At 39.6% G+C, this 20536-nt stretch overlaps 1 protein-coding gene across 1 annotated transcript in view; it reads left to right on the top strand.

Moving 5' to 3' along the window:
- myo10l1 (myosin X, like 1) overlaps positions 1 to 19215 on the top strand; it is a 36694-nt gene extending 17479 nt beyond the window's left edge. Inside the window, exons 4-40 of the mRNA XM_046848665.1 lie at positions 71 to 258; positions 1614 to 1742; positions 1954 to 2078; positions 2318 to 2331; positions 2457 to 2541; positions 2628 to 2734; positions 3134 to 3263; positions 3683 to 3801; positions 4106 to 4252; positions 4442 to 4542; positions 5039 to 5105; positions 5263 to 5355; positions 5508 to 5576; positions 6661 to 6743; positions 6863 to 6971; positions 7272 to 7352; positions 7667 to 7791; positions 7875 to 8001; positions 8098 to 8204; positions 8508 to 8802; positions 8891 to 9769; positions 10231 to 10354; positions 10458 to 10701; positions 11017 to 11112; positions 11506 to 11599; positions 11757 to 11812; positions 11937 to 12079; positions 12183 to 12377; positions 13306 to 13463; positions 13646 to 13769; positions 13853 to 14150; positions 14397 to 14604; positions 14727 to 14863; positions 15214 to 15337; positions 15427 to 15903; positions 16404 to 16595; positions 16773 to 19215. Of these exons, the coding sequence (XP_046704621.1) occupies positions 71 to 258; positions 1614 to 1742; positions 1954 to 2078; positions 2318 to 2331; positions 2457 to 2541; positions 2628 to 2734; positions 3134 to 3263; positions 3683 to 3801; positions 4106 to 4252; positions 4442 to 4542; positions 5039 to 5105; positions 5263 to 5355; positions 5508 to 5576; positions 6661 to 6743; positions 6863 to 6971; positions 7272 to 7352; positions 7667 to 7791; positions 7875 to 8001; positions 8098 to 8204; positions 8508 to 8802; positions 8891 to 9769; positions 10231 to 10354; positions 10458 to 10701; positions 11017 to 11112; positions 11506 to 11599; positions 11757 to 11812; positions 11937 to 12079; positions 12183 to 12377; positions 13306 to 13463; positions 13646 to 13769; positions 13853 to 14150; positions 14397 to 14604; positions 14727 to 14863; positions 15214 to 15337; positions 15427 to 15903; positions 16404 to 16595; positions 16773 to 16877 (5955 nt within the window). The 3' untranslated portion in view covers positions 16878 to 19215. The remainder of the gene's footprint in view (positions 1 to 70; positions 259 to 1613; positions 1743 to 1953; positions 2079 to 2317; positions 2332 to 2456; positions 2542 to 2627; positions 2735 to 3133; positions 3264 to 3682; positions 3802 to 4105; positions 4253 to 4441; positions 4543 to 5038; positions 5106 to 5262; positions 5356 to 5507; positions 5577 to 6660; positions 6744 to 6862; positions 6972 to 7271; positions 7353 to 7666; positions 7792 to 7874; positions 8002 to 8097; positions 8205 to 8507; positions 8803 to 8890; positions 9770 to 10230; positions 10355 to 10457; positions 10702 to 11016; positions 11113 to 11505; positions 11600 to 11756; positions 11813 to 11936; positions 12080 to 12182; positions 12378 to 13305; positions 13464 to 13645; positions 13770 to 13852; positions 14151 to 14396; positions 14605 to 14726; positions 14864 to 15213; positions 15338 to 15426; positions 15904 to 16403; positions 16596 to 16772) is intronic.
- Positions 19216 to 20536: the final 1321 nt, after the last annotated feature.

The raw sequence follows: 20536 nt of genomic DNA on the forward strand, positions 1-20536 counted from the left end.
ACAATGCAAACCAGGACTGATAATAAAAAATCAGCGTTTCTCTTTTTCACTCTTTCTCTTTCTCTCTCAGACGAACATCGGCTCCATCTTGGCAGCGGTGAACCCGTATAAGCAGATCACGGGCCTGTTTGATCTCTCAGCAGTAGAGTTGTACAGTCGACATCACCTCGGCGAACTCCCGCCTCACATCTTCGCCGTGGCCAACGAGAGCTACCGATGCCTCTGGAAAAGACACGACAGCCAATGTGTGCTTATAAGGTACGTTTTTATTCTAATACGCAATCTGACAGCACGCGGGAACTTTTCTGGTTGGCACAATTTAAAAAGAATTGCATTCAAATGTCTAATACTTCACATCCTGAAATAGGAATTAGGAGCGGACAGAGATTCAATCGATCATAATGCAAAGCTGAGATATAGTACAGTGCATTACGATGTAGAGAAACAGTATGTAGTGTAATTATGTTAAGGTGGGATTGAAATAGTATGGTGTAGTAGATTCTAGAGTAACTTGTATTAGAACTAGTATTGTGTAGCATATTAGGTGTAGACCATGAGATGATTGATAAAATGGGTTTTAGATTATTAAAATGGGTAAAGAATAAAACAGGTGTATTTTCATCCTTCCATCCATCCATCCATCCATGTAATATATTGGAAATGAGAGGCTCAAATCTCAGTTCTGGAGCATGACAGAATAAAACTAAGTGGACTTTCTGCACAGTGAATTTAATACAGAGAAAAAACACTAAGGTTTACTGTTTTTTATGGGGCAAACAAATTTACATTCAACTTTACCACATTTACACAATTTAAGAGGTCATAACACACACAAAAAAACTAAATGCTCTAGTTTATTACAGTGTTAATAACGAATAGTAGAATTGTATGGCATAGACCAAAAAACTTATAGGGAATTGTTTTTATGGAAATGTATTAATAAAAAAATTATTATTGATTATAAAATGAAGTAAAATGTTAATACAGTACAGTACTGTATATATAAAATAACATTTTTTTGAGGTGGTGTTCGCTTATCGTGGTTCTTCTGACTGTGGTGACAGGAAAAACTCCCTGAGATGCATAAGGGAGAAACCTTAAGAGGAACCAGAGGGAACCTCTCAAGGAAGAGGGAACCTCATCCTCATCCTGGTTGCACCGAATGTTTATTTATTACAGATAAACGACGTTGAGGTGCAGTGATGGAGATCAGAAGCAAACTGTAGTTCTGAGTCAGTGTAGCAGACTGTTTACATTAACTACTAACCAAATCCAAATCCTCAGGGTTCCTGTTCTTACTACGTAATTTCATGGATCCCCAGGCCGTTAATGAGAAACATCCCCAGCTGCACAGAGTCGCCTCTAATCGAAGAAAACACAGTGTTATGTTGTTGGCTTGTGGCTCAGATGTTGTGTTTTAGCAACAAGTAAAATCTATTAAAAGCTATTTGTTGTGTTATAATTTTATTAGCTCTTGAGGCCTGAAAGCTGACTTTCATTACGTTTTTTTCATTACTTCTGCTCCCCGAAGTGCCTCAGGGATAACAACTAACAACATCACTAGACAAATAAGACTTATGCCTGATAAATGCCTGTGTGTGTTTTGTGTGTAGTGGCGAGAGCGGCGCTGGTAAAACAGAGAGCACTAAACTTCTTCTGCAGTTCCTGTCTGTGATGAGCCAGAACTCAGCGGGTGCTCCAGAGAAAACCGCCTGCGTAGAGCAAGCCATCGTCCAGAGCAGGTCATCAGATAAACACATGATAAATGCAGATGAACACTTGTTAGCATGAATACAGATGTGATATGCAGGAAAAATATACATCAGAAGTTGCACATAGAATACAAACAAATGCAATAAATGTAAAAGCCAAATGCTAATTAATTCGCTTTATATATGCGCTCGATATGCAAATTCACTTAATTTTTTTTTCTGCCCATTTTGCTTACCCCAGTCCGATTATGGAGGCTTTTGGAAACGCCAAGACGGTTTACAACAACAACTCCAGTCGCTTTGGAAAGTTCATCCAGCTTCATTTCTGTCAGAGTGGAAACATCCAAGGAGGCTGCATCGTCGACTGTATCCTACTCACCTACTCATTAACGCTATAAAACATATATATACATCTATACTTTATTTTAGTTAGCAGCAGCATCCATTGTATTTTTATCTAAAGTATATTCCTGAAGCTTTATGTACATATATACCTATGTATATATCTCTATTGATTCATAAGAACATCATGGAAACATCTGGATGTACTTACACAGTAGTCATTGTCCAAAAAAAACTTTTTTCCTTAACCTTTCTTCTTCTAGATTTGCTTGAAAAGGTAACTTAAGCAGACTTTTATTTCCCTGGTAGGGCAAATGACCACTAAATGCCCTGTTTGAGGTATGTATAATTCCCACTAAGAGTAAAAGTCGCTGAGAATCTGAGCTTGATTTTTGGTTTCAGAACCGCGTGGTGAGACAGAACCCCGGAGAGAGAAACTATCACATCTTCTACGCTTTGCTGGCCGGTGCTGATGTGGGGCAAAAAGGTGGATCAGCATAGCAACACACAACTACACACACAATATATTATACACACTGTTCAGCCTAATCAGCTGATCAAACTTTGGTGCAGAAACGTATTTTTTGGCCGAACCTCCGGAGCTGTTTCACTACCTGAGTCAGTCTGGATGCGTGAAGGACCGCAACCTGGACGATAAGAAGCTCTATGACAGCGTCATGGTGAGATAGACATCAGACTTTCAGGGGTTTTTATGATGCTCAGAGATGCAGTTTTTAAGAATTTCGTGATGCACATGTGAATGTGGTTGCCAGATTGATAAAGAACAAGTATATGCTGTCAATACTATGCAGGTTACTTCCGCAAATAAAGGAAACAAAATGTACTTTTCCTTGTTGCTAATGGAATATCATCAAGATGACTCATTTATCCCCATTTCAGAAACATGTTCAACATAAAAGTTCATTTACAGTTCCATTTCTTGACCATCAGTCTTTGTTTAAATGTACACTAATGTACTGGCGAATGAAACATATTAAAGGTACACAGTTTACGACCCAAAACTCACACTCATACACACATTCTGTCAATGGTTCATCTCTCTTTCTCTCTGGTTTTAGGAAGCTCTGAAGGTGCTGGAGTTTAGTGAGGAGGAGATCAGAGACATGTTCAAGCTGCTGTCTGGAGTCCTGCAGATAGGCAACATTGAGTTTATGACAGCAGGGGGCGCTCAGATCACCACCAAGCAGGGTGTGAACATTACCTCCACGTTACCTCCACGTTAGACAGAATAATCTGAAGGATGATACAGGAAATGTACTTATTTTGAGTAAAAATGTGTTAAATATGTTAAAGATGTAAAACTAATGTTGTGATTATATTAAAATATTATAGCTTGATGCCTTAAAATGACCGAAATATCAAATAAAACATTACTGCAGAAGTATAATTTATAATTTAGAACATTTTAATCCATATGCATTTTTATTATTATGATTATAATGATTATTATAATGACTATTATTATCACTATTATGCCAAGCAATTGTTTAAGTTATTGGGTTTATGGTATCACATCAAGCAAAATCAAGTGAAAGGGTTTGAATCTCTTTAACCCCTTTGTATGAAGAACAACAAGAGAATTATGTTTTTTGTTTTTCTCCATATAGTCGTCACTAACGTCAGTGAGCTTCTGGGTCTGGACTCGTTCCAGCTGTCCGAAGTGATGACTCAGCGTTCCATGATCCTGAGGGGAGAAGAGATCTGCTCTCCGCTCACTATAGAACAGGTACAACACATTAAACATAATGAAATGACAAACAAACACACTTTCGGTGTGAGGAAACGTCAGAAAAATGTGTATATCAACTTTAATTACTCTTAAATGATTTCCAATCAGTGGCCAAATATGCTACAACAGCATAAACCCTGATCAGATACATTCAAAATCCTGCTTCTGCATATTTGCAGCAACATTCCTTCATGAACACACACACACACACACACACACACACACACACACACACACACGCACACACACACCCCAGTCATTACACGTTCTCCTTTTATCACTTCCTTCTCACGATGATCAGGCAATAGATTCACGGGATTCGGTTGCCATGGCGCTGTACTCTCAGTGCTTCTCCTGGATCATCATGCGGATCAACCGGAAGATCAACGGCCGAGACAATTTCAAATCCATTGGCATCCTCGACATCTTCGGCTTCGAGAATTTCGAGGTGAGCCCGCAGACATACGCACGCACACATTTAAATGGAGTGTATATTTCAAATATTACTTGTTGTAGTAACATACTTATGTCACACACACACATACAAAACAACGATACACGACAGTCATATATACAAACAGGGGCGATAAATGTCAGGTGGAATGTCTGACACACGTCTCATCCACTCATTCTGCAGGTGAACCGCTTCGAGCAGTTCAACATCAACTACGCCAATGAGAAGCTGCAGGAGTATTTTAACAAACACATTTTCTCTCTGGAGCAGCTCGAGTACAACAGGTGAAGATTTATACATGTTTCCACACACAGTGCAGGTGTATATATAGGAATATATTTCATATAACCGCATGCCCTGAACTCCCATACCATCAGAGATGCAGCTTTTTGAACTGAGTGCTGATAATAAGCCAGATGGATGGTCCCTCTCCTCTTTAGTCTGGAGGACGTGGTGTTCATGGGTTCCAAAAAGAAATTACAATTTTGATTCATCTGACAAAAGTCTTTTTATTATTATTATTATTATTATTATTATTATTATTATTATATCTTGTAAAATATATAATACCTATTTTGTTGAAATTTATTTGATATAAACCATCCTTGAAGGGTGCCAATAATTTTAGAACATTTTCAATATATCAACTACAAAAAAAAAATGATCATGATCATAGCTATAGCATGAACGTAACATAGTGTTTATAAAGAAATCTTGTGTGTGTGTGTGTGTGTGTGTGTGTGTGTGTGTGTGTGTGTGTGTGTGTGTGTGTGTATACAGGGAGGGAATTCGTTGGGAAGCCATAGACTGGATGGACAATGCTGAATGTCTGGATCTGATTGAGAAGGTAAATGATAAAATACACACTTCCACACTTCCACATTTCATTTCAGTGTAGCTGAGAGATCTTTTGTAAATATTGATGGCAATTTCTGTAAGTCATTTAGAAAGTGAGGGTTTGTGCTGTTTAAACAACATGAAGATGAATGAGTGTGTGTTTGTAGAAACTGGGCATGTTGGCACTGGTTAATGAGGAGAGCCGCTTCCCTAAAGGCACTGATTTCACTCTGCTGGAGAAACTGCACAGCCGGCATGCGGTGAGTTTCTTTCTTTCTTTCTTTCTTTCTCACACACACACACACACACACACACACACATACACACACACACACGGACATACATGTTAAATAGATAGCTTTGGATTGTGCCAAACCAGATGGAAGTGTTTAATGTTGTTTCCTTTCTTCAGACAAACCCATACTACGTGAAGCCTCGACTGGCAGATCATCAGTTTGGTATAAAGCACTATGCTGGAGAGGTGGGACTCTGACACTCTCTCTCTCTCTCTCTCTCTCTCTCTCTCTCTCTCTCTATCTCTGTGTTTAACAGTTTGAAGGCTTTATATACTCTAACGTTGTACAACCTCCATTTATATCTATCACATCAGGTGAATGTGTGCTTCCCATTGGCAAGAATTTCACATTGAATTAAGATTAAATCAAGTGAAACTCACTTAGAATAAACGTTTTGGCAAATATCAGCTGTTTATACTTTTTATGAAGACTAAAATTGTTAACAATACTTTTGCTGTGAGTTATTTGTCTTATTCGAGTTCCGTTGTTTTTAAATTTTAATGATAAAACTAAATATTTGTCATCTTGTCTTTTTTTTTTTTTTATGGCACTTTGCCAGATGCCCTTATCCAGAGTGATGTACAATTATTGTATTTATATAAACGAGTACTTAAGGGCCTTGCACATGGGCCCAACATTGGTAACTTGGTGGTGCTGGGATTTAAACTCATGACCTTTCCCCTAGTAACGTTTTTACTATTTTGTCCCTCTTATACCAACAGTTATACTGTTATACTCTAGAGACAGAATTCACTGCTGCTTTCAGACTTTTACTGTAAGTGAAAATTTAACCTGTACGAGTTTATTTTCATATAGCTACGGCAAGGAGTTAAAATTCTCCATTATTTGTGCAGAAATAAGAAGGACCGTATTTTAAACTTTATGTTATAAACTCTTAATGTTGAGTTGAGCAAGAATTGTTTTCAGGTAAGCCACTGAGGTGTCAAGTCAAATCAAATCCAGGAGTTCTTATTGTGATTTCAACCCTATATACAGTAGCTGATGCAGTACACAGTGAAATGAGATGTTTCTCTCGAACCTTGGTGCTACATTAAACAACATAGAGCAACATCACATGACATACAGCTACATACAGAACACAGAGCTAAGGTCTAAAGTAGGTTGTCCTCACCATGTAAAGTGCCTGATGTGCAACTGAGTGCAAACAGTGCAAGACACAGTGTGTGTTCTGTGGATTTATGTTGCAAATTGACTACAAACAATACAAATGTTTTAGCCCATACAAATGTTTTTGCATCATCTCCGCAGGTTTTGTATGACGTGAGAGGCATCTTGGAGAAGAACAGAGATACATTTAGAGACGATATACTGAACATGCTGAAGGACAGCAGGTTTGAGTTCTGCACAATACACATAAATTATACAAGCAATGATTCATGTCAAGTGCATACATGTATATATATAAATATATATGATTTTGTGTGTGTGTGTGTGTGTGTGTGTGTGGCAGGCTGGACTTCATCTATGACCTGTTTGAGCAAGTGGGCAGCAGGAATAATGAAGAAACCCTGAAGATGGGCACTGCCCGGAAGAAACCCACTGTGAGCTCCCAGTTTAGAGTGAGTGCTCCTGTTCCTTCTCTACAGTTCTGCAAGAGAAAAAAACTTAGATGTTCCTTTATTTTATAAAGTTTGTGTATATGTGTACGGTATAAGACAAAGTAGATGTCAAAAGTCCAACATAGGTTCTTCCAGGAAGCCACAGGCATCATAATCACAAAACGAAATGGTGTTTCAAATCAAATCTTCAGATATAAAATGATCCAGATAAAAAATGGTGACTGGTTCTGGTTGGTTCTTGTTCGGATCCGATTGTGTGTGTGTGGTTTTATGTGACTGGTTTTCTTTCCTGTCACTCAGGACTCTCTGCACTCTTTAATGGCCACTCTCAGTGTGTCCAACCCCTTCTTTGTGCGCTGCATCAAACCCAACATGGACAAGGTGAGACATAGGAGATTGCTAAAGAACGTTTTGACAACTTTTCACTGCTGTTTATTCATTAATTTTTAAAGAACAGCAGCTCTGACAGTATTTCAGTTCAATTTTACTGGGAATTGTGCAGCAGATGCTCCAAATTTACAGACTTTTTTAGATTGATGTTGATACGGTAAAGTTCGAAATCAAGTGGTATTTTTATATTTAGCATTCAGAGAAGAAGTCCGAAGTGCGAAATTTAGCTAAAAGCTCTTAGGAAACATAACAAGCTATGATTTTGAATAAACCTTGAATCATTACTTTTTTTATTACCTCCATAGACCCCAAACAGGTTTGACCCGGAGGTGGTTCTAAATCAGCTGCGCTACTCGGGAATGTTGGAGACGGTGAAGATCCGGCGTGCGGGCTTTCCTGTCAGACGCACTTTCAAAGATTTCTTGAGCAGGTACTGAGTTTAGTAAAAATGTAAAAACAGTATGTATAATATCAGACAGTTTATTCACTTGCAGCTTCCTCCTACATTTGAAGGTATAAGATTATTCTGAAGGAAGGCGGGAAAACAGGGGCGGCTGATGTCGATGAGAAAAAGAGGTGCACTGACCTGCTCACCAAAAACGACCACACCAAGAAAGACTGGCAGCTCGGGAAGACCAAGGTGAAGAACCCTCGTCTCTTTCTTCCGCTTACTTTTACCAGTTTCTGGTTTTATGCGTGAGGGATTCACTCGGAGACTTTCTCCTCCCACTTGTAGGTGTTTATGAAGGAGTCTCTGGAGCAGAGACTGGAGAAGGAGCGAGACGAGGTGCGGCGTAAAGCCGGTCTGATCATCCGAGCGCACCTGCTCTCTTATATAGCGAGGTGTGTGTTTCTATAGATTCACACAGATTAATGTTGGGATCTAAAATACAAAACCCTTAAAATATTAATTGTATTAATTGTTTAAAATGAAATAGAAAATAGAATAAATTAAATATCTAACATCTAATATCTAACACTAAAATATTCTAATATTTGTGTTTTTTTGATTTTATTATTGAATATTAAACAAGAATAATAGCATAAATATGCAATATTAATTAGTTTTTTTTAAATGACTAATGGCCTTATTATTTCGAACATTTATGAGCAAAAGGAGTAAAACTCACATGTTTCTCATTCCAGGAAGCACTTTAAAAAAGCTCTGTCCAGCATTGTGACCATCCAGAAGAACTACAGAGCGCATTTCTACCGCCGACGTTTCGTACGCAAACGCTCGGCCGCGCTCGTCCTGCAGAGGTGCCGACGTGGGCAGGTGGCACGGGGCAGGTGTCGCAAACTCCGAGATGACAAGAGGAAGAGAGAGGAGGAGGAGAAAAGGAAGAAAGAGGAAGAAGAGAAAAAGAAAGAGCTGGATGGAGAACAGGTGAAAGGAGGAGATGAAGAAAAAGAAGAGGATGAAGCAGCAGAAGGTCCTCAGGTGAGCAGGAGGAGATTATATATCTATATATGATAAACCTTAACTGAAAGATGCAGTGAATTGTATGTCTCACTCGGTTTCTCTTCAGCTGTCTGTGGAGGAGCAGAGCCGTCAGATGGAGGAGATCCTGAGGCTGGAACGGGAGATCGAGCGGCTGCAGAAGCAGAGGGAGGACGGCGTGTCTCAGCTGTGTGAGAGCTCAAGGCAGGAGCTGAGGCTCCGTCGTCATGCCGAGGCTCTGCGGCTAAAAAAGCATGCGTCCCGTGTTGCCACTCAGTTGCTTGACCTGCAGAGCTTCGCTGGCATTCAACCTGAGCAGAAGGCCCCCGAGGCATCGGCTTTGCCGACTGCGTCTGAAAGTTCCGTCGCAGTTGAGGGTCGAGTCTCGCTGTCTGATTTCCCTCCTCCGGCTGAGGGGCCTCCTGATCAGGAGATCTTAGCCACACTGCCTCCACCTCCACCTGCATTTGCTGAAGGCACGCTGCCGTCCTCTTCAACTGCTGCTGCTGCTGCTGCTGCTCCTGCTCCTGCTCCTGCTCCAACCGCCCCTGCACCTCCTCCTTCTCCTTCTCCTCCTCCAACCATCCCTGCACCTCCTCCCCCTCCTCCTCCTCCTCCCCCACCTCCTCCTCCACCTCCTCCTCCTCCACCACTCCCAGGAGAGCCTGCACAGGTGAACGAGGATATCTCCAAACCAGAGGGAGAGAAGGGAGTGTCCAAGCCTGTAGAGCATGAGAAAGAGGAGAAAAAGGCAGATGAGGAAGAGGGTGAGGCAGCGGATCGGGGCAGCAGGCTGACCGAAACCGAGGAGCCAATTTACCATCTTCCGCTGGACACAGAGTCCGACTATGATCAGGACGAGCTGGAGGACGGTCAGAGCAGCAACGCCGCAAATGACCTGGAGCATGCGCGCAAGTCCACCTGCACCAACGCCAGCCAGGAGTCATATAATCGCAGCTCAGATTCGGTACCACACACATACGTTTCTACATGCATACATACAAATCTACACAGAACATTTATTTATTTATTATTTATTACATATACATTGACACATAGAAAAATTATATATTTTTTTTTTGCAATTCCCAGCTCAAAAATAACAGCTTGGTGGTGCTTAGGATTGAACCTCTAATGTTTTTTTTAAATAAGGGCTCAGAAATAATCAGTAGCACATAGTGGTTGTGAACCAAGTTTTTTGAAAATGTATTAAAAATGAAAAACTATATACTATATATGTATACTTTTCTTCCAGATGCACTGTATAAGTAAAAGTATGATAATAATAAGTATTATTATTATTATTATTATTATTCTAAATTTTTTATTTGTTATTATTATTATTAATATTATTATTATTATGATATCATTATTTTTTATTTACACACTTGATTTGGTGTAAATATTTTCTCTCTCTCTCTGTGTCAGTATGTGGAGAGTGATGAAGAGCATGATGGTCTCGCTGACACAGATGAAGAGCTGTCAAACGGGAAAGGCAATGTTCTGAATGGTAACGGGCCTCCATACTTTCACAGCTACCTCTATATGAAAGGTGAGTGACTTTGCAGATGTTGTGTAGTAAGATATTGTGTAGTCAGGCTTTTACTGCTTGAAAGCAAACACTTCTCTCTCTCTCTCTCTCTCTCTCTCTGTAGCGGGTCTGATGATCCCGTGGCGAAAGCGCTGGTGTGTGCTGAAGGACGAGACGTTCATGTGGTTCCGATCCAAGCAGGAGTCTCTGAAGTCAGGCTGGCTCTATAAGAAAGGCGGAGGACTTTCCACGCTCTCACGCAGGAACTGGAAGATGCGTTGGTTTGTGCTGCGCGACTCCAAACTCATGTACTTCGAAAACGATAGCGAGGAGAAGCTCAAGGGCACCATCGACATTCGCTCAGCCAAGTAAGGAAACAGACTAGGCTTCTAAACAGCAAGCTGCAAAATAATTGGCACCCTGATTGGAGTGTTGAAATGGTCTTTGGGGTGTTGAAAAACCTTTTGCCACATATGTACTTTCTTTCCAGTAGAAAATATAGTTATTAAAAAAAATGATTTTTCATGAGTATGATAAGTATTTTTTACAATTGACATTTACAGTTGATTGACCATGACAATTTATCAATCCATGCAGCGTAAAGTCCTAAACAAACATATACACTTTAATAGACTATTTTGTGTTACACAATTTAACATGGTACCTTCTGATATTTTATTCAGGGAGATAGTCGACAACCACGAGAAGGAGAACGCACTGAACATTGTGACGGATGAACGGACGTATCAGGTGTTTGCTGAGTCACCAGAAGATGCCAGGTAGACTCATGATCCAGCTCTACAATGAGTTTTAATCTGTCTCTCATAAAAAGTGTACGATGATGCAAAAACTGCATCGTTTTGTCATTTTTCATGTTTACTCATCTAAAAAATGGAGTATGGAGTAATTAGGAAGACAAGAGGGATGATGCTTTTTCTTGAAGAGGCAATACACAGGGTGATCAAATGATGTGAGCAAGAGCAAGGCCTACTAATGTCTTCACTTCGTCCTTAATTGACTTCAAACTGCTTCTGTACAATGTGTAACCATTTAATTTTCTGCCATTGTGTTGTATTTAATGCTTAATTGTTATTACTGATAACTGTTATCACTGTGTGTGTGTGTGTGTGTGTGTGTGTGTGTGTGTGTGTGTGTGTGTGTGTGTGTCTCAGTGGTTGGTTTACAGTGCTGAGTCGGGTTCACACTGCAATCCCTGAGCAACTGCTGGAGATGTCCCACGAGCAGGCGAACCCAAAAAATGCCGTAGTACGTTGATTGTTCCAAATCCGCTCCACATACTACAGTATATTTTGTGTGGAGGTTTTTTGATTGACTATAAATTAAAATATCAAGCTGATTGCGAACTTGCGATATTCTGATGACGTCCACCTTCAGAGTTTTTTTTAATATCGTTGTTTCTCAGGGAACTCTGGATGTCGGACTGATTGACTCCGTGTGTGCGTCTGACAATCCGGACCGGTGAGTCTTTAATATCCACTGCAGCTCTGTTGAATTCTGATTTTTGATTGGTCAGTATGCCTTCTTTATCTGTTCATACAGCTCCAAAAATTGTATGTTAAGTGTTTATTTTTCCCCCCAACAGGCCCAATTCGTTTGTGATCATAACAGCGAATCGAGTGATCCACTGCAACACGGAGCTTCCGGAGGAGATGCACCACTGGATCAGCCTCCTGCAGAAGCCCAAAGGGGACGCCAAGGTTGAAGGCCAGGAGTTCCTGGTTAGAGGTCAGTCCTACCTGCAATTTAATTCACTATTTTGATTTGTAATAAAAAGAGTTTGAAAGAGGTTCTGAGGTAACTCAAACATTTTCTTCTCTTTGTGAACCAGGCTGGCTGCATAAAGAGGTGAAGACCGGAGCCAAGAGCAGCGCGCTGAAACTGAAGAAGCGCTGGTTCATTCTGACGAACAACTCTCTGGACTACTACAAATCAGCCGAGCGCAGCACATCTAAGATGGGAACGCTAGTGCTGAACAGCCTCTGCTCTGTGGTCCAACCTGATGAGAAGGTGTTCAAAGAAACAGGTGAGCTGACCTGACCCTGGATTTAAAATAACTAAATTACAGAATTACGGCCCACGGGTGAAATACGGCCCGCCCTCACATTTGGAACGGCCCTCTGAACAACACCAGAGACGTATTTTGAAATTGTCATTTTAAATATGTTTTACTCATATAAAATCTGTATTAAATGATAAAGGTTGGCTTTTACACTAAAATGTACCTTAGTTATTATTAGAGGACGAGACACCGATAGATTGCTGGAACTATTTGCTCTCAGCAAGAATCGATAGTTTTTCCGGCCTCCGGTCTGCTGTCATTACAAGAGCGGCCTCTAGAGGTGAATCACTGTCACCACGTGCTGTTTTTTTTTTTTTTTTTACGTGAGAATAAAATATATAATATGTATATTTAGAATTTATTAATTATATAATTATATTTATTAATATATATATATACATATTTATTTCATTTAGCACATTTAAATGATTTAGCACTAGTTTTTTTGTAATAAAGTTCTGTATTATTTTACATGGAGTGTTTGTTTTTTATCTAGTATCCATCTTAAAAACTATTGTTCGATTAATTGGTTATCGGTAAGTACGATCCAACCTAGCTATCAGTAACCTAATTATTTATTAGATTCACCCACCAGCAAAATGTATATGCATAAGTAATGTGTTTTGATTTAGCATTAGTAGGCATAATAAATACATTTCAAATTATAAGATCTCCACAATAATACTGATAGTCACTCTGGTGCATGTAATTTTCTGTTACAGACCGAACAGGCCCCCCATTAAAGAAAGGAAAAATTATGTCGCCCTCACAGAAAAAAGTTTTGGGATCCCTGGAATAAACAAATAACAGCAATAGTTTTTTATACATAATATATGATTTGATAATTACAGTTTCGCTATGGGTTAAATTTGTCGATGTGTGCAATTTGTAGGCTACTGGAAGATCGTGGTTCATGGGAGAAAGCATTCCTACTGGCTGTACACTAAAATGCTGAACGAGGCCATGAGATGGGTTTCGGCTATTCAGGGTGTGATTGAGAACAAGGCGCCCATTGAGACGCCGACGCAGCAGCTCATTCGAGACATCAAGGTAAAATTGAGGAAATCGTTTTCTGGTCTAAATCGCAGTAAGAATATATTATTATAATAAAACCATAATTAAAAATATTATTGAGATGTTCACTTCTATGCTTTATTAATATATTATTATGTAATTAATCGCTATAACTGCTTTTTACCCTTTTTTTTGTTTCACCTTCATTTCTCATGTAGGAGAACAGTGTGAATTCGGAGGCGGTGGAGCAGATGTATCGCCGAAACCCCATCCTACGCTACACCCAGCACCCGCTGCACTCGCCCCTTCTGCCCTTACAATATGGAGAAATCAATGCCAGCTGTAAGACCATATTACATAATATCAGAATTTCCTGATTGTGAGTTAATTCCGCTTAATTTTGCTTCCATCTCTTCATCCCTCAGTGCAAAAAGAGAAGGGCTACGGAAGCCTGCAGGATGAGGCGGTGAAGATTTTTAACTCTCTGCAAGAGATGGAGATAATCTCCGACCCAGTGGCCATCATCCAGGGCATCCTGCAGACCTGCCATGACCTAAAACCGCTCCGAGATGAGGTCTACTGTCAGCTGATCAAACAGACCAATCACGTGCCTCAGCCTAACAGCTCAGGCAACCGCGCCCACTGGCACCTGCTTACGTGTATGAGCTGTACGTTTCTGCCCAGCCGTGCCATCCTGCGCTACCTGCGCTTCCACCTCAAGAGGTCAGACACGCCTTACACTGCCACACCTTACAATCAGAATCGGGAATATCACAGCGCTGTAATAGATAAATAAATATTGCTTTTGGTATCAATCTCAAAAGTTCCTAATGGATAAATGTTTGTAAAGAAAACATAGTTCAAAGTAGTATACAGTCACCTGAAATTCTCAACTGATCCGACATAAACGTAGCAAAACACTCAGCTCGATGGTTTTGTCAGTAATTAAAACCGTGATACCCTTTTTAGGGTCAGAGAGCGTTATCCAGGCACAGAGATCGAAAAATACGCCCACTTTATCAGCGAGTCTTTGAAGAAGACCAAAACAAGGGAGTATGTGCCATCGCAGGAGGAGATCGCCGCCCTGCTGACCAGACGTGAGATGTCCACCACTGTGTACTGCCATGGAGGAGGGTCCTGCAAGATCTCCATCAACTCCCACACTACTGCAGGAGAGGTGAGATGTTGGGGGGAAAAAAAAGTGGTTCTGTGCTTTTCCATTTACTTTTTATGATAATTTTTAATGATGAAATTTTCACCTGATTGTGTATCTGTTTGGGTGTACTTGTGGGTGCCAAGGTTGTGGAGAAGCTGATACGAGGTCTGGCGATGGATGACAGCCGGAATTTATTCTCCCTGTTTGAACACAACAAGGTGGAGAGCCGAGCGATCGAGAGCCGCATCATCGTAGCAGACGTACTCGCCAAGTTTGAAAGGTGCACAGTTCAGAGACTATTTCATACAATATGCACTGCCACATACAAATATACTGTAAAGTTTAGACATTACGGTACAGTAAATTGCCCTGTTTTGCTAAATTATTAAAATTATAAACAAATTACAGTATACTACCCCATACTGGTCACCATTCTTTAAGACTTCTGGTTGGGTTTGTCCATGTCTTGACTTAAAATATTTTCAAGTTACGATGGGGTCATCAGGACGCATCTCCATTGTAAGTCAGGGACTACATGTATTTAGTAAATCTTTGAAAGCCTGTTTAATGGACATAGTGTTTATATGTATCATAAGATAATCTGATTGTTTTAATGACCATCACTTACAGACTGGCAGGGAGTGAAGAAGAAGAAGAGGAAGGTCCCATGAGGCTTTATTTCAAACTGTACTGCTTCCTTGATGTGGACAGCATGCCCAAAGAAGGGGTGGAGTTTGCCTTCATGTTTGAACAGGTGAGCTTCCGATAACATCCACTGGTTAGTTATCTTTGTTTTTTAATGAACATCCTTCTTGAACATCCCACCTTCCCCTTTCCTCTCAGGCTCATGAGAGTTTGATCAGCGGCCATTTCCCGGCCTCCGAGGAGACGCTGCAACATCTGGCCGCACTTCGGTTGCAGTACATCCACGGAGACGTAGCGCGAACTCCATGGAGCCTGAGCAGTGTGTATCCGGTGGGCCGCCTCCGCACCCGCATCCTGCATTCCACCAAGGTCGGTGGCTCGGGTGGGGTGGGAGTTGCAGGCATAGGCCCAGGAGCTCACACGCTGGAAAGGAGAAGGACCAGCTTCCTGGATGGCACTCTGAGGCGCAGCTTTAAGACTGGATCGCTGAAAAAGCAACGCGAGGAAGAACAGATGCTGGAGATGTTTGTTAAGGAGGAGATGTCGGCCACTCTGACCAGCGTCCTGGAAAAGTGGAACCGCCTGCAGGGGATGCCTCAACACCAGGCTATGCTCAGCTACATGACCATCATTAAAGAGTGGCCCGGATATGGTTCTACGCTCTTCGATGTCGAGGTGAGACTTATTGTTGGGCTAAGAATGAACAATAACAGCAAACTACTGCGGTTCAATCTTTTTATATCAGTACTAATGTAGCACTGGGCCCCGTTTACACATTTCCCCATCATTAAAGTAGCCCAGATTAAAGACGCCTACTTCGGTGCACTTTGACCTCAAGATGAAGATGAAGTCTAGAATTTAATTTAAGTTTCATTATTATTAATAATATTATTATTATATACACTTAATAAATAATAAATAAATAAATAAATAAATATTTTTACCCCCATTCTCATATTACTATATTATTATGTCTATTTTAATTAATCATTATTAACATTATTTTACACAGAAATCCAAAATAGCGTCAAATTAAATTAATTAAAATTAAAATAAGATTATATTTAAATATAGTATATTTATAAATATATATAAAATGTTTATATATGAATTATACTTCATCAGATATATTTTATTACACTACATTATAATGTATTTTTTTTTTTTGTGTGCAGTGTAAAGAAGGAGGTTTCCCTCATGACCTGTGGCTGGGAGTGAGTGCAGAGAATGTGTCTGTGTATAAGCGAGGAGAACCCAAACCGCTCGAGACCTTCCAGTACGAGCATATCGTCTTCTTTGGTTCGCCTCAGCCCAACACCTACAAGATCACTGTTGACGAGAGGGAGATGTTTTTCGAGACTCCTCGGGTGAGTCTGTGTCCTGTACTCTATAGTTTCATACGGGAGTTACAGAATCTCCTGTTTTAAAAAACAAACAACTAAAGTCACTTTCATGAACTGTATTTAATCCATTTATGTTGTTAAGCTCTCGTCCACTGCAGATGATTCAGTATTTGATGTGGTTGTCCTTGTGTGTGCTTGAAGGTGGGTGAGATCACAAAGATCATGAAGGCCTACATCAACATGATCGTCAAGAAGCGCTGTAGCGTCATGTCCGTCACCAGCACTGGCAGCGCTTGGATGAGGTGATCGAAACCAGTTAATCGGCTCTGGCCTTGTGATCGATAAGTTACCAGCGAGAAAATAAAGTCCTTGTGTTGAACTAGGAATTATGAGCACACACAGAGTGGAAAGTGGAAGAACGAGAAACACATTTGGACCACAGTTTATTCGGTGAAACGTATTCACACTGCTACAAAGCACAACAAATTCTGCAGTCCTGTGATGTGAACCCCTCTGGCCTTCTCCATCACTTCAAAAGTCATCTCTTTCATCCAGTCCTTTTCACAAATGCTCATCTTGTCATGTTCTCGATGAACGTCGTACAAGTTTGTGCTCCTTTGCTACAGTTTAAACTGATTTCAATTTCCTGGTTTATGTCGGGGACAGAAACGTGAACTCCTCCATAAGAGTCACACTGAGAGCCATTTGTAAAAGCCAAGACTACTGGCAGCCATGTGTTTATGTATGTATGTATGTATGTATTTATTTATTTATTTATTGATCACCGATCAGTATCAATGCAACTCATGTCTAGTCCATTCAAGTTCAAATCACTTTAACTTAAATCGGCTCTAATTAACTCAGTTTAGCTTGGATTCACTCAAATCAACCATATCTCAACTCAATTGCTTAGATCCACACAAATCCCAGCTCAGATTCACTTAATTCAACTCATCACGGGTTATCTCTGGGTTACTGATAAGAACATCAACTAATCACAGTTAAGGTTAGCTCTAATCCACTCAAATCAACTCATCACTGTTCAGCTCAGCTTCTCAACAAAACTCAAATCAACTCAACTGCTTATACTGATCTTAGAATTCACCCATTAGAGCCACTTTAACAGTGACAAGGTGACTGTTCAGATGTCAGTATCTACTGACACTACACTTTTCATTTATCATTGAATATATATTTTATACAGCAAGTGCAACAAATAAATCAAAATCCTGTATCGTACACACCAAAGCACAAACAGGCAAAGGACCAGTGTGAATGCACAACAGTTTTAAAAGTCTCGACATACCTCCACGTCTCCCAGTACAGCAAGCCAAAACAACTTCCTGCTGAAAAATAAATAAATAAAAGGATTCAGTATTTAACACCAAGCAAGGCCAGTGTTAGACTGGGGACGTTCACACAACCAGCGCACATATTTTCTGCTTTAAATGCTGACTTTTTATCAGTAACTTTAGATAAAAGTTGGCGTACGGTTAAAAAGGATGGGTGCTTTTGAATGCAATCATAGCCTATTTACTTACAACCGCTATTAAACGAACAGTATTTATAATCTCAATCTTAGCATGAGGATGTTTTCCACCTCCATGTTGTTAAAGCTGCAATGTGGCAGAAGTTAGCAAGAGATAGCTAATCATTTCTTGGTGCACTTTCATAAAAAATGTAAGCAAAATACATGATCTTAAAAATATTGTTTTTTGTTAAATAATATTTAAAGCGAGAAATATGGGAGGTGGCAGAAGTCAGAAAGTATAGCTCTACTACAAAATTAAAACGTTTGCAAGATTAATTTTCAATTCATTATTCATTCATTGTTTTACATTTAACACTGGACATTTTCAAAAAGCAGCTTTATTGGAACGAACTAAATACGAATATACATTCAAATGAAAACATTCATCCTTATATTTGATCTTATTTATTTATAATCACACAAATGAAGGCAACTTACAGCAGAGATGTTAATGTTTGTTTTATTATCATATACGTATAAACGATTTATAAAAAAAAAAGCTTAATTTTTACACATAGTGTCTCACCTATTCCTGAGGGGCACCATCAACATGGCCGCCAAGTAGACAAACTTCCTTATAAGGACTCGTGAATGACTGGTAACTGGTAAAAAACATCTGGGAATCTTGTTTCATTATGGCTACTATGTGGGTCGAAATGATTTGGAACAATAACAAATTGTTCCCAAGAAATTGCGCTCACTTTTTAGTAACAAGCTGCACCAATATGTTCATGGGTTCCGGTTCCTTAAAAAATATCTTTTTTATTTTTAGACATTTTATTTTGCTTTGTTGTTTTTTATTTTGGATTTTAATGATATCTTTTGCACTAAAGAGCCCCCACACTCGATGAAAAAAAGAAATCCAATGAAACCTTGGTGGGACAGTATTTTAAACCATACATTTAAACCAAACTCCTTGTGTGTCTGACGCTCATGTTAAAGCAGTCAGCCTTCATGGCTTATGTGATACAGTATTTTATGATTTTATTTATTCCACGGTGCTTCTGACTTCTCGATTTTGATTGGTTGGAAGGTGTTGCAAATTACTCCCTTTGCAAATCACAGGTTTACTATCACGGGTTTATTTATTTAATAAATATATATATATACTGAAGTTTTCTTTGAGGAGATGTTTATTTTACATTTATAGGGAAGGAGTCTACAGTGTCAGTGCTTGGCATTGAAGCCGCAACTAACTTTTTCCGACATGAGAATGCCTTCAGGGTGGTGAGAGTAAACAGGAAAGTGAGGTAATGAATAGTAAAAGCTGCTATAATGTACGTGATAACTTGTGTCACAGATGATTCCCAATATTAAATGGAATTATAGAACAACTAAACGTATGCTGTGTCATAATGAAAAGAAATAAAAAGGTTTGCGTGGTGCTGTGGTATAAAAGGTGTGGTGCTATAGGAAATAATCAGCAACAGCCTGTTTTAATGTCTGCTATTGTTGGAATTATTGGCTCCTTAATTCTTCTTCTACTTCTAATTAATATTATGACCTCCCCCAAAGACCCTATATATATACTAATACATACATAATATCTTACATTAGGTTCAAAACACCGACTCTTATTCCTCACCGGTTCAGTGTGAGAGTCTCGTATGCCTGTATGGGTTTTTTTTTCATTATAAAATATATAAATATGAAACAACTGTATCTCAAACCAGTATCTGTGTAATTTTGCTGTTTGATATGCAACTGTTTGTCAATGTCATGCAAGTTTTTCGAGTGTATGTCAAAGATTTTTTACTAAAGCTACAAAAAAAGTGGTTATGGATTATGGTTATTATGCTGATTGTGGAAAAATAAGCATACATGTATAGGTCTGGATGTTGTGATTGTTATTTACAGATTAAGGATTATGGTGTGCTTATTGGGAGGGCGGGTGTAAGGTGGGTTGGTGTATTTATTTCTTTTTTAGACATTAAGTGAGAGATTGAGGGAGTGGGACGGACGGAAGTCGATTTGATAGTGATTTGCTGCACTCCAGCTATAGCTTGAACAGCAGTAGTTTGGTATGGGTGCTGAGATTGTGATAAGAGATATGAAAGCACGGAAATGATATATTGAAGTGTGTGTGTGTGTGTGTGTGTGTGTGTGTGTGTGTGTGTTTGTGTGTGTGTGTGCACTGTCGTTTGCTGATTCAACAGCCAGTCAATTTTTTTTACAATGCCGCATTATAACAAAACGCACCCTAACATAAATACGTGCATGCAAGAGCCACACACACACACACACACACACACACACACACATGGTTGACTGATTCTATCTCTCTCACTCTTTACACTGGGACCCTTGCTAAGCTGCAGGCAGCCAATAAAGGGCCTAAATTTAAATCTTCCTCATTATCATTATGTAATTCTATATAAGATTAAAAAATATAATATGACTGTGCTTGTTTAAGAGAGAGTAATTTTCTTTCTTC

This window comes from Silurus meridionalis, chromosome 1 (genome assembly GCF_014805685.1).
Source record: "Silurus meridionalis isolate SWU-2019-XX chromosome 1, ASM1480568v1, whole genome shotgun sequence".
Taxonomy (NCBI): domain Eukaryota; kingdom Metazoa; phylum Chordata; class Actinopteri; order Siluriformes; family Siluridae; genus Silurus; species Silurus meridionalis.